This window comes from Mus pahari, chromosome 23 (assembly GCF_900095145.1).
Source record: "Mus pahari chromosome 23, PAHARI_EIJ_v1.1, whole genome shotgun sequence".
Taxonomy (NCBI): Eukaryota; Metazoa; Chordata; class Mammalia; order Rodentia; family Muridae; genus Mus; species Mus pahari.
The window spans coordinates 12404655-12418900 of record NC_034612.1 but is presented as its reverse complement, the minus strand read 5'-3'; the positions used below and the strand labels follow the sequence as shown (position 1 = coordinate 12418900).

Here is a 14246-nt window from a genome sequence, read left to right as displayed (position 1 = left end):
ACCACTCTGGAGGGCGTTGGTTATCCCCAGACTCCACTTTTTTAAACTCATACTGTGGTCTGAATCTCAAAGGCTGTTGCTGCCTCCCAAGTGCTGGAATTAAAGGCCTGCATCATCATGCTTAGCTTCAGATCTGTTTTTAAGGCCCATTACCCAACACTGCAGTTCCCAAATATGTCCAGACAAGAAGAATCCATTTTAGTTTTTTTAGGTAGAGCCTCATGGCCCAGGCAGGCTGTGGCCCACACTCAGTAAACAGCTGAACCTGCCCTTCAGCTGTTCGTGCTGCCTCCACCTCCCAAGTGGGCCAGGCAGGGCCCACCATGCCTAGCTTCCCACTATACTATTGGCTTGAACAAACTGGAAATAATTGACTGCTACCAATAAACAAGATCTAGGGCAGCAGTTCTCAACCTTTGATGCTGTGACACTTGAATGTAGTTCCTTGCATAGTTACACCCAACCATACAATTAATGTTACTGTTGTCATAAACTGATTTTCGTAGTGTTATAAATTGTAACAAATACGCAGGACAGTCTTAAAAGACTCCAAAGGGTCACTCAACACCTCTAAAGGGGTTAAAGTCTATAGGTTGGGAGCCGTGGAGCGAGAATATCCAAACCATGGAAAAAGACAAGACTGGAAAAGTTATCAAGGAGACGCGAATGATGCGCATTCTGCCTAAAATAGCTGGGTATAGAAGGCTGGTTGCACCTTTCTGGTGCACCTTTCTTGTGTGCTGCACAAGATCCACCAGCTTCTACCTCCTGAGTGTTGGGATTAACAGCATACATCACCACTGCCTGGCCAAAATCTCCCCACCCCCTTTAAAATCTCTTTTAAAGGAGATAAAATGATTCCTTGTCTCAAAGGACTCCAAGATACAGGCAGCAGATTACAGAGGCTGAGGGGTTAGGATGTGCGAACCCTCAAGTCATGAATTGAGTGGGCATGGATGAGTTCTGGCTTAGCTCCGCCCACTAGGGCAGATGAGCACCAGCAGGTTCCGGACAGAATGTCCACCCAGCAGCAGGGATCACACATGCTCCCATCCAGGCTTCCCGAGACCACTTTCCAAACGGTATGGGGCATAGCAAGAGACACGACCAAGTACAAGTGCAAATCACAGGCTGGCACTGGCAGGAACAAAGGTTAAAAGGGCACAGCAAGAGCTGCATAGCTCAGATTCACCAGCAGTCCAAGGGACGCTGGACAGAGTGGGCAGGGAAGGCTACCAAACACACACCAGGCAGGTCCCTAGAATGCTTCACACCTCAGGCCAATTGCCAGGAAAACATCTGACAAAACTCCAAATAAGAACTGTTGAGCACCCCAAAACCTCAAGATGATCCAAAATCTGAAGTGTGTGGGGAAAAAAAAAAAAATCCCGGACTTGGTGATGGGCTGGCATCAGGGACAGAGCAGCAACTCACATTGATGAGGAGACACAAGAATTAGCAGGGACCACGGACAGCTGGATGCAGGTGATGGCATCAGACACTTCCTTGTCACTTCACATTTGTGAGTTAGAAAGATGTACCCTTTGATCAGCAGAGAATATTCCAGAACTGAGGAAGGACCATGACCTGTAACTGGAAGAATAGCTTCCATACAGGATTCAAAACAACACAAAACAGTGCAGAGACAGGGCGAACTGCAGAACTCAGGAAAGCTTTCACAGCTGGGGAGGGTGTTGGGGGGAGGGGAAGTGCCGTGACCGTGGATGCAGCAGCGGGGTAGACCTAAGAGGACCTAAGCCAGAGGTTTCCATGTGACACGCTCACTGAACTCTGTGGCAAGTGTCCACAAGCTAGGTGTCACTCTAGGACCAACATGTCACTCTGCTCACTGTTTCTGTGAAAAGCCCCATCCCCACCCCTGCATTGGCTCAAGACCAGTTGTGCTCTGGACAGGGGAGAGAGAGCGTCAGCACGTGCTCAGAGTCCCACCATTGTGGAGGACGACAGACCCTGAAAATTAGTGGCAATTATAAAACGTAGGTGGAAATGTCCCCAAGTGCTTGATCTGTAGCCCTGTACGGCTTCTTTAAACAAGACACAGCTGAGAATCTGAGTGTGGCTGCTCCCAGTCACAGACGTAAGATACCCAAGTGTGCATCCCAGGTTGGCCTCAAATTTGCTATGTAGCTGAGGATGACCCTGAACTTGTATTTCTAAAACCCTCTTTCTCCCTCCCCAGTGCAGAGACTTACAGGTCTCTCACCTAACTACAGCTTTATTTAGAGTAAGCACTGTCTGGTGGCACAGCCTTCAGTCCCAACTCTTGGGAGGCAGAGGCAGGCAGATCTCTTGATCTGATACAGAGCTTGAGGCCAGCCTGGTCTACATAGGAGATCCTATCTCTGAAACTAAATTGAAAGAAACCACTGGACATCCCCTGGAAAGTGGTCGTCCTGGACTCATTGGGAGGGGGCTCTGTGGCTTTGAGCTTGGAGGTAGCAGGTCCAATCTGCCCTCTAATGGCAGGGGTGAGGGGTAATGCCCATTCTTGCTCTCCCTGGTTCCCACTCAAGTCTGAGGCAAAACCCTGCTGTCTGTGGGCTCACAGAGGCAGTCCTTTGTGCTGAGGGGTTGGTATGGAGATCCAAGCCTTTCCCAAAGCAGACCTGGCCTACAGATGGAGGTCAATCATGTCCATGGGAGGCTCAACCCCAAAGGACCAGCCACATGCTCTAGCCTAGGTCTCCATGGATGTGCTGACCCTCAGAACAGAGGGACATAGGCATGGAGAACCAAAGGCCCTGGCAGAGACCAGAAAGGACAGAGGGACCTTACCCCCAACACACAAACATATCCAGGAGTCACCCCTCAGCCTTTAGGCAAGGTGGTCTGACTTTAGCACCACCTTGGGAGAATGAGTTCTTCCAAGGCAGGGCTGGGCACAAGGACGTATCATCCTGCGACCTCAGGCCTGAGAAAACAGTCATTACCTGCTGGCAGCACCAGTGAGGAATGACTGCCACTTCAAACAGGGTCCTCGTTCGTAACCCTAACTTAAGGGCACAGAGGGGACTGGTCCAGCCTGGGCTACCATATTCTTATAGAGTGGACATCTGGCCAGCCTGCTGGAAAGTTCCGAGTAGGATCACTCCACACTCAGCAACAAGCTGCTGGGAATTTACCCAAAGAAGGGAAAGCTGGGAGCTTAGAGAAGCCGCCAGAGGGCTGTTTATAAAGACAGACAGGCTCTAAAGTTCTAAGCTGCGGGAGAACCGGTCTCAAGACGCCACCACCCTGGCCAGACTGGCTGGCAGCCTGAGTGCAGGCAGCCCGAGCCTGACAACTGTTCACAAGACAAAGCCAGAGCACTGAGGGTAAGAGGGATCTTGGGTCGGAGGAGCCACAGCATGTGACCTCAGGGTGCCTGGTGCCTGCCCAGAGGCCCACACATGAAATGCCTGGTGAATCATAAGCCAAGGCAGGTTGGAGTGTCCTGGGACAGCAAGGGTTCTAGTCTGTCACCTGAGAGCGACTGCCAACATCCATGATGACCTCATGGCATATACCAGCCTGTAAGAATGTGGCTGTCTCCTGTCCTGGGGCTGTTAGATCAGAAAGTGTCTATGACATCACCGACAAGGCTGCAGGCAAGCATCCAGCAACTGCACAGGACCACACGGGGTCTGCAAACCACCTAACAAACGTAGCCAGGGGACAGAGCAGCCTGAGAGACCCATGTCGAGCAGAGCCTGGGTTTTCATTCCATACTGTGTGCTAGGCACAGATGGTTCATTTCACACACTGTTAATGGTTTAGCTTGCGTGTGTGTGAGTGGGGGGGAATCACAAGTTATCTCTATACATTTAGGGGTAAAAATATCCAATTAACTTTTCACAGCATTTTCCTAGGCCTGGGCCTCGCTCTGTGTAACAGCCACCCACAGCACCAAAGCGTTCCCAGCTGCAGCTCTTCCCGGCCCAGAGGGACTGTGACTCCCAGGTGCTTGCAATGAGCAGAACAGAACCTGTCCTGTGACTGGGCGCTCTCCCCTAGTGTAACATTCTCAAAGCGCACTCAAAGTGCTTTCAGCTTCGTGGCCGGACTATGCCGTGTACACACTCTTAACTGGAAGCCTGGGTTACCTCCACCTCATGTCAACGGTGAACGCAGGTGTCCGGTCCCTGCCTGAGCTTTTATTCCTTTGGACATCTACCCAAAATTGGAATGGGGGGGGGGGGGTCCATCCGAGTGTTGAGACTTTGGTTCCACCAGACTTTTCCATTCTACCAACAGACGGATACTGTTACCTGGCAACCACGGTTTCCTACTGATGGCCACTAAGGAAAGCAATCTGTAAAGTTCTGGATTCTTCTTGGACTTGTAGGTGCTGAGTGGTTTGTAAAATAAACTCTGTCCTGCCAGTGACGAACATTTAAGAGTCTAGGCAAACCCCACGCCCTGGCCCTGGCCCTGGCCCCAGCCTCCAAGCACGCTGGGTGCACCTACTGTTGATTCAGGCATGGAGGGAGCTTAATGGCAAAAGCCAGCCCCTTGTACCCCTCTACCTCCCCAAGAGAGTGGCAGCAGCTGACGCCTCACCCTCTGCCCCAGGGGAAGGAGGCGCTTGGGTGGGGTGGAAAGTCTAAACAAGCCGCTTACCTCAGCTGCTTCCCTAGAGACCACGGTGAGGTCTATGTCCAGTCTGGCCTGTGTCTGTCACCAGCAAATGATGTGGCCGGAGCAAATCGCTGGCCTCGGCAGTTTGTAGTGACCGCGCTGGATTTATGCTGGCAGCTCAACAGTGCAACACTACCAGCCCGGGCCTGCCCCAGGTGAGCTGGGTTTAAGCTGTAAGACCCAGACGCCACAGGCGAGGCCAGTTAAGGCCCATTTTCCCCACTCACAAATGGCTACAGGGTGGTGCTCCAGGGAGGGTCTCTCTGGAGTCAGGCTCAAGTCCAGTGAGCTTGCCAACAACAGGAAGTTGGGCAGAGTGAAAATGCTCACTCCGCAGTCCAGGGCCCCAGACCTCAAAGTCTGTGGTGCTGAGAACCAGGGCCTAAGTGCGAGGCTAGCTAGACCGGGCAGAAGCTGAAGCTGTGTTCCCTAGGCAGGCTCAGAAACAGGTGTGTGGCTACCACGGGTCCTGCGGTCCTGCGGATGGATCACATGTACCAGACCCTTATGGCCAGCAGGGACTGAGCAGTGGGGAGGCGGCCGAGGGAAGGGCAGGGCGGCAGATTCCACCGGTGAAGATTAGCTGCTGGCATCGCACCAGTGGCCCCCACAGGCTCATGTATATTAATGCTTAGTTCCCGGGGATGGCACTATTTGGAAGGACTGAGTAGGTGTGGCCTTGCTGGAGGAAACCCATGCTGGGCCCAAGCTCACTCTCTGCTTATGGATCAGGATATAGCTCTCCAGAACTGCTGGGCTATACAGCAAGAAAAATATGATAAATAAAATGAGCCAAGCCGCACGAACCTGCCTGCATGCCACCCCACTGCCTGCCATGACAATCATGGGCTGAACCTCTGTCAGCAAGCCCCCATTTAAACTCTTGCCATGCTCATGGTGGCTCTTCACAGCGACAGTGGTGGCGAGCGCTGTGCCAGGGTCTCGTGCTTGCAGAATCCTCGGAGTCAAGAGGCTGCAGACGCAGCATCCGGAGCTGATCCGAGCTACCACACGCCAACACCACAAGGTCCCTGTGGCCCTCATGCATGTTAAAGGACACCCCACTCAGGTTACCCTGGTCTCCTAGAACGATGTTCAAGTGGATGGACAGCCACGGGGCTCCCTTCACCTCCGTTTAAGGTGCACTGAGGGGTGGCTGGTGCTGCTGGAACGGAGGGATTACACTGGCATAAAGGCTCCCAGTGACAATGAAGGACGTGCAAGAAGGGGAGGAATCCCAGCACACTGAAGGGAGCTGGGGATCCATATCGACCTGTGGGAATTCAGCCTGCTGTGAAGGCAGGAGGGTGGGCTGGGTTCAATCTGTGGCTGGAAGGGTTTTGCCTTCTCTCTCAGCACTGACTGGTCAGTGGGGCTGCCGGTGGGGCCAAGCCAGGAAAAGCCCCACCCACATGCTGCCTAGGGAGCCTGAGATGGCTCGGGACAGCTAGCGTGCACAGGCTGAAGCTCACACTGGTACACTTTCCGGAGACCTGGTCCATTTAATTTATCGTGTATCTTAGGACAAGTCTTGCTATGTAGCCCAGCACATCTCAACTGTCACGCCTCAGGCTTCTGGAATGTGTCTCCACCAGACCGACCACCCTGGCCCACTTTTCACTGCGTTGACAATGTTCTGATGTTACTGGTTGTTCAGTGAACCAATCTCTCACACTCCTAGCAATGACCTGCATCGTGAAAGGCTTCACACCTGCAGATGCAGGACGGAGGGCGAGCCGACCTGTTCCCAGTGGCGGAGGATCCTCCAGGAAGAGGCAGAAAGCCAGGCTGGTTTATGTGACAGGCTCAGGGCTCTGCCACCCAGCACACGGGAGAAGAGCGTACATGAATAGGCCCCCACGGCTGACTCTGACAAGGCGGAAAAAGGAAGAGTCTCAAAGGGTGTCCACTGTGACACGTGCCACCACACTGAACAGTTTTATTAGGTGAGCCTGTCGTGTGTGTGGCCATGTTCCCATCATCTGGTCCTCAGATCTGCCCACTGAGGCCAAGCACTCTGCAGTCCGTGAAGCTCGGTGCCCGAGTCCGGAACACCGTGACTATGGGGAGTGTGGCGAGGAGGACCCTGACTCCCAGGAGCCAGATACCTCTGACAGGGCCACCAGGTGCATGTGCCCTTAAGAGGATGGCTCAGTCCTGTGTACCCCTCATAAAGGGAAAGCAGCATCGCCCACTGGGTACGTCAGAAGGGTGAGTCTGCAGCTTGGAACTCAATCAGTCCTCAGCAAAGGGGTCGGTAGACATCAGTCCCAACTACAACTGGGAAACAGGCAGGGAGCCCCGCTGTGAGCACACTTCCGACAGCATCAGTCACTCTAGGAACACCAGGGGCTGCCACTGCGCCTTCACTGCATGCCGAACCACTGCTCCTGGTCAGCCCACTGTGCTGCCTCACTGTCGCTGCCCTCCAGGTCCCCTTCTTCCCCACTCCCCTCCATGTCGTCCACATCTTCCTCCTGAGTGGCATCCGTGGGGCTCTCCTCCTTCTCCATCTTCTGCATCCCCTCGAGAGACTTCTGGTCATTGGGGTCCAAACTAAGGAACAACAGAACAGAGGAGAGGCCTGAGTCTCTGTCCTGTTTCTTGGGGCTGTCACTGTGCTGGCCCAGCAGTGAGATGACTAGGTCAGAGATGCTGCAAACTGGTGTCCATGGCTGGATCCAGGGAGTCCATCCAAGACGAAAGGGGACACTGTTCTAAGTTTTAGAATTTTTAACTTGAAGGGGCTGGAGAGGTGGCTCTGGTTGGGAGCACTTGTTGCTGGGTTCAGTTCCCAGCACCCGTATGGTGACTCATGACCACCTGTGACTCCAGTTCCCAAGTATGTGATGCCCTCCTCTGGCCTCTCTGGGCACCAGGCACATACATGCAGGCAAAACACTCATCGACATAAAATGTATTAATAAACACTTCATTTTAAAAATGGCAATTAAAACTTCTAACATCACTAGCACTCTACTGGAGGCAGTGGCCAGACATAAGAGTGGAGGGCCTCACAGGAGTCCTGGTGCTGCAGCCAGGCACAGGACACAGCCCAGCACATCCAGGAGGGATCACAACACCAAGGCCAGCCTCGGGTACATGAGGAATACATGTAACCTGCCTCAGGCAAGCTGTTCTTCCGTGTGACACTGTTCCACATTATACCATGAACTGTGGGTAACTACAGCCATCAACCCTGCTACACAGGTACACAGGACAGATTTCAAGTCCTGAGGATAGAGCCAGGACCAAAGCATTCTCATCAGTAGCAACCCCACAAAGCCCAGAGCCCCAGAATCCTCATCGACTTGGCTCCTAAGAGATCTTTAAAAGGAAAAACAAAGTCCTGGAAACTACCGCTCAGGCCTCGCCCGTGCCAGGCGAGCACTCTGCACCACTGAAGCGCGTTCCCAGGCACGGGCACCATAGACCCTCCCTCTGCCCAGGCAGTTGCGGTCAGCAAGTGTCCGTAAGGAAACCTGCTGCCTGGTTTCTCATCCCAGGCCATGCTGGATCCTGCTCCTATACAGACGCAGTGGAGTCTGTGACATCTCTTCTTTACCCAACCCTTCCACGAAACTCTGCCTACAGAGGCTTCCTTCCACACTTTAGCCCGGCCCTGCAGACTGCTAGGAGGTACTGAGTGAGTGACACTGAATGCTCAAAAGCACTGCCTCAACTATCTCCTGGACAAGTGGACAGATGCGTGTGACACCCGATGAGGACGGCTCCTCACCTAAGGCACACTCACAAGTCTCAAAGGATCATTTCTGAACTAAGCCGTACAAATCCCTCTATTTGCTACTTACTACATACCAGGTACAGTGCTGAAAGCTTCCTACTGAATACTCGGAATCCTCGTCCAACCATTTATTTATCATACAAATTAAATTTATTGGGCTGGAGACATGGCTCAGTGGTTTAGAGCACTGGCTGCTTTTCCAGAGGTCCTGAGTTCAATTCCCAGCAACCACATGGTGGCTCACAGCCATCCGTAATGGGATCTGACGCCCTCTTCTGGGAGTCTGAAGACAGCTAAAGTATATTCATATATAAAAAAATAAATAGTTCTTTAAAAATTAACTTATTATTAATGCATGTCTGAGCACACGTTTGTTTGTGCATGTGACATGGCATGCATGCTGTGTCAGAGGGAACCCTTGGGGTCAGTTCTCCCCTGCAACCTTTACACAGGTTCTGGGAAACCATCTCGGGTCTCCAGGGTCATGTGGCAAGCACCATTACCTTCTGAATCTTTTTGGGTTTTGGTTTTTTTTTCAAGACAGGGTTTCTCTGTGTAGCCCTGGATGTCCTGGAACTCACTCTGTAGACCAGGCTGGCCTCAAACTCAGTGATCCGCCTGCCTCTGCCTCCCTTGCCGGGATTAAAAGCGTGCGCCCATGCCCGGCTCCTTCTGAATCTTGACCCCCTAATTAATGTCCGATGAAGAAGGTATAGACAAGGAGACTGGCTAGTGCTTTGATCAAGATGACAGGTAAAAGCTGTACTCAAATGTCAGAATTTAACGTTTTAATTACCACAGTAGACAGAAACACAGGAGCATACTTAGCAACAGATTTTAAAAAGCAGACTGTAAAATCTACACTAGGCCTACCCTCTGAAGTCACGGGGTGTGGGCAGGCACAGGAGAGCTGTACAGTCAGTCTGGGTGCCGTTCTTACGTGGGCAGGGGAAGAATGAGCATCTCTGCTAATGTGCTTTAGGAAAATATGTCAGGAGTCATGAATTCACAAACACCTTCTCGCTCGTCACTATTCTCATCCTGCCTCCAACTGTGGGCACACGTGTGTGCAGACCTGCCACACAGGCCCTGCCTCCTCTCGTTCCTCCCGTGGAGGCCGAGCACCTACCTCAGGGCTATACTGTATTGGTCCATGGCTTCCTGGTACTCGTTCACAGCTACTAGGAAGTCCCCCAGGATCCGATGCAGGACACAGTCGCTCTGGTTGGCCAGCGCATTTCTCAGCAGAGCAATTCCATCTTCATATTTCTGCTCCCTGCCTAGAGAAAGACAATCTTTACTGCTCAGTAGTGCATTCACCACCACTATGAGAAGACAACTTTCTCAGAGATAACCTCAATGGGGTGCGGCGGGGTTTGCGAGGGGCGTGCGCCTGCGGTCTCTTATCTCTTTGGGAAGTTGGCATGCGTATTGCGACTTTAAAAACCATATGTTACATTAACTTCATAGAGAGGGCGAGTGAGCCACACGACTGAACATGAGTGATGGTCAGAGGGCAGTCTGTGGGAGTTGCCTATCTTATTGTGTAGGCCTGAGGACTGACCTTGTCAGTCTTAGTGGCATCTTTACCCAAGCCACTGAACCTGTTCCCTGAATCTTTAAAAAAAAATTTTTTTTTGCAGACAGGCTAACCTGGAACTCACTCTGTAGACCAGGCTGGCCTCAAATTCACAGATCCATCTGCCTCCCAAATGCTGGGATTGAAGGCAGCACCACCACTACCCACAAATATATACTCTTAAATGTAACAAAAACAGAAAGAAAAAAATTCAATTTTATTCCCAAACCAGCAAAAGCACAGAAGACTGTGGGTGAGAACAAACGCCCACAACTCGTGTGATGACCTGTGTGCTGCCTCTGGACTCTGGATGCCAGCAAGAAGGCCAGCACTAGATGAAGCCAGCGGCCAGAACACCCTCTTCATAGCATCGTATAAACTTAGGAATATGCCAGAAGCAAGAAGAACAAAATTAAGAGAATTCACATAGCTCAGAACTATTCAAACTGACTGAAGTCTGCCATATCAGACTAAACCAGCTCAGAACCAAACCAGAGATGAACTCAACAACTACCAAGTGATGTTAGCTGGTTTGGTCTAAGCCACATCTGGCTGTGTAGAGCGCCTCAGGCAGGCTCAGAGCTGCCGGTCATCTCTAAGACTCAGGGAGGATGCTGAGGGGAGAACGCAAGTGCAGCACTCACTGAGCAGCTCCGCTTTCTTCACCACGGCCTTGACGTAGCCCGGCCTCTGTGCTAGGGCTTTATCTAACAGAGTCTTGGCTTTCTCCTGGGTCACTGGATCTTCCAGACACACGGTGGCTAACAGCGTAAGCGTCTGAGCGTTTGCACCCAGAGTTTTGTAAACATTGTTGGCCATCACCATTGCTTCTCGGATGCTGTTAGAAGCTAAGTAACACTCTATGAGACCTGAAACACAGGGATCAGAGATGCCGGGCAGGACGGCCCACCAGCCCCTGAGATGCCGGGCAGGACGGCCCTGGCCCCTCCCAAGCCCTGCCCAGAGCTGCACCCACCTCCCAAGGCCTTCCTTCACTCTAGTGCTCAGAGCTGTGAAGAACGACCCAGCAGGGCCCTCTCGCTATATAAGCAGATTTTTCTTTTTCTCGACTTCAAATTTTTCTCTTCACATTTGAACTCATCTTCCTGTTACAAGACAGACTCCTGAGCTTATTTTTAAATTCCTATAAAAATGTTTTAGAGGAACAGAATCGTGTAAGAGCCATTTTAGTGTCAGTGACTCAGTCACCAAATGTTGCTAAACCTGGCTCAGCTCCGCTGGGCTGCAGTGACATCCAAAGAAATATTAACAATAAAAAATGTTTTAAAAAACAGCTCATCGGTCCAGGCTGGAGAAACTCAGAGTTAGGTGTCCCAGCTGCTGCTTCCCCAGCTGCCCTGCCTCCGACACACCACAGCGCCAGCAAGCTCTGACCGACACCACTGCCACCTGGGTGCAGCTGTCAGCCGACACCACATCATCGGCAGGTCCCCGGCTTACCTTCGTAACAGTCCAAGCGACAAGGCGCAAGCCTGATGGCCTCCCGAAAGTGTATGATGGCTTCCTGGACCCTCCCCATGTTTCTAAGCGCCGCCCCCTTGAGTAACAGAGCTTGGACGCTGTTGCTGTTCAACTGGATAGCCTTGGCACCTAAGTACAGGGCCCGAGAGTAGCGCTTGCTGTAGAAGCTGTGGCATCTGGGGAAAAAGCACAAGTTATCGGAGAGAGGCCTCTGAAGAGGGCTTAACACCAGACTGCAGAGAAGTTCTGGAAACCTAGCACTCGGGAAGCTGACAAACTGTCTTTAAAAACAAACAAACAAACAAACAAACAAACAAACAAGGGCTGGTGAGATGGCTCAGCAGGTAAGAGCACCGACTGCTCTTCAAAGGTCCTGAGCTCAAATCCCAGCAACCACATGGTGGCTCACAACCATCCATAATGAAATCTGATGCCCTCTTCTGGAGTGTCTGAAGATAACTACAGTGTACTTACGTATAATAAATAAATACATCTTTAAAAAACAAACAAACGAAAAGCTGTCCAAATGGCTCAGAGAGAAAAGGTGCTTGCAGGCAAGCCTGATGCTTCCTAAGATCTACACCGCTCTTGCTAATTGTTCTATGACTTCCAAACATGTGTCAGGTACTGCGGCTCTGTGCTGGTGCGCCTCAGTCCTGCCCTTAGAGACACTGGCATTGTCTCTGCTCCTATGCCCAAGAAGCTACTGATGATGGCCAGTATAGATGTCTGCTACACTTCAGTCAGAGGCTGCACTGCCACCCTGGGCAACTTTGCCAAGGCCACCTTTGATGCCACCTCTAAGACCTACAGCTAACCCCCAACCTCTGGAAAGAGACTGTGTTCACCAAGTCTCCCTATCAGGAATTCACTGATCATCCAGTGAAAACCCCCACCAGAGTCTCTGTTCAGAGGACCCAGGCTCCAGCTGTGGCTACCACTGAAGAGTTTTTATACAAGGAAAATAAATGAATTAATAAGTCTGTCAGTGCTGGCGCATGCCTTTAATCCCAGCACTCGGGAGGCAGAGGCAGGTGGATTTCTGACTTTGAGGCCAATGGTCTACAGAGTGAGTTCCAGGACAGCCAGGGCTACACAGAGAAACCCTGTCTAGAAAAAAACCAAAACAACAAAAAAGTCTGTATACATGCTCACAGTTACAAATTATGCTTACAGCTACAAGCCAGATATCAGTAAAGAAGCAAAACAAAACAAACATAAGCTAACTAAAAATTAACTGATATTCTCTTAAAGAGAAAAAAATCTCTTTTCAAAATGGAGAGAAAGGAGGGTGAACAGCCATACCCGGAGACCACCCAGGGCTCTGCATGCTGGTCAGAAATGTTGAAAAGGCGGCAGCCAAGGCTCTCCACGTCCTCTAGCCGCCCTTCTCGTGCCAGGAGGTAGCCGTAAACATCCATCCCTGAAACAAAGCACCGGGGAGAGGCTGCAGGCAACGGCCTCAGAAAGGGCGAAGGGGAGGCAGAGGTGAGCATTCGTCTTCAGGCAGAGGGTCTGGGTTCGGTTCCCAGCACCCACGCAGTGGTGGCCACAACCACATGAACTCTAGTTCCAGGACAAGTGACCTCCTCTTCTGACCTCTGAGGGCATGAACTCACAGGGTGCACATACACACACACAGCAAACCACTCACACCTAAAAATTAAAGAAGAAAGTCAGAGAGGGACCTGTGAGGTGGCTATGGCTAAAGAAAACTGTCCCCGAGCTGGATGAGTCAATGCTTAGTCACCAGGACCCACATGGAACAGACAAACCCCTTCCAAAAAGGTGACCTCTGACCTACTATGCACACACATACAATTTAATTTTCAAAATTAAATCAATGTGTAGAGATGCAGCTCAATTGGTAGAGTCCTTACCCAGTATGCAACAGCTCAGGGTTCAATCCCCAGCACCACAGAAACTGGATGGTGACAGGGCTAATAGTCCTAGCACTTGGGAGTTGGGAGCAGGAAGACCAGAAGTTCAGGGTCAATCTCAGCTACACAGGGAGCCTGACGCAGACTGGGCTGCACAACACCTTGTCTCTTAAGTGGCTGAATGAACAGCAAAAGCATCCAAAACAAGAAAGGCCTTCTTCTGGCCTCTGAGGGCTTCTGCACACACATGCTGAACATGAACTTGCAAGAGCACTCCGCACACACATAAAGAATGAGAGGCAGGCAAAGAAGCAGCAGGTACTAGGTCATAACTTAAAACCCCAGTCATGTCAAGAACTGTCTGTCCCTAAGCCTGCAGTGAACAGCAGCCCAGAAAAAAAATCACAAAAACGTTGGTATTACAAGATCCCCAGCCCCCAGTACAAGCTTATTATGCTAAAAGTGCCCAGTCTCAAACATAGATGGCTATATCCCCAAATGCTGTAGTTTCATTCTAAAATGTCGGTCCTCGCATCAGTCTCCCCCAAGCCCCTTCCACTCCTCCCTCATGGTTTATGAGGCCCCACACTGGCTCTCATGCACCTCTTCCTACCATTCTCCTTCCTCTCCATCCCTTCAAGTCCCCAGTACTCTCAGAGCAAGTTCAGTCACACTCCTGCTAGCCTGGGCCTGGGTATGAACATCCAACACCAAGCTATCAATGCCACCAAGCTAGTTATTCCTAAAACACTAAATTGTTTTTCTCTCTCTCTCTTTCCTCCTCTTCCTCCTGTTGTTGTTGTTTCCAGACAGGAGTTCTCTATATAGCCGTGGTTATCCTAGAACTCAACTCTGTAGACCAGGCTGACCTCAGACACCAAAGTGCTGGGACGCCACCACCTGGCTTCTCTATTTCTTTAGT

The 14246-nt window shown here is 51.2% G+C and overlaps 1 protein-coding gene across 1 annotated transcript in view; it reads right to left on the bottom strand.

Annotated features, from left to right (window-relative positions):
- Positions 1-5969: 5969 nt before the first annotated feature.
- Positions 5970-14246, bottom strand: part of Anapc7 (anaphase promoting complex subunit 7) — a 22553-nt gene continuing 14276 nt past the window's right edge. The window contains exons 6-11 of the mRNA XM_021187171.2: positions 13099-13100; positions 12750-12867; positions 11424-11620; positions 10607-10831; positions 9513-9663; positions 5970-7194 (exon numbers count right to left, since the gene is read on the bottom strand). Coding sequence (XP_021042830.1) covers positions 7005-7194; positions 9513-9663; positions 10607-10831; positions 11424-11620; positions 12750-12867; positions 13099-13100 — 883 coding nt within the window. The 3' untranslated portion in view covers positions 5970-7004. The remainder of the gene's footprint in view (positions 7195-9512; positions 9664-10606; positions 10832-11423; positions 11621-12749; positions 12868-13098; positions 13101-14246) is intronic.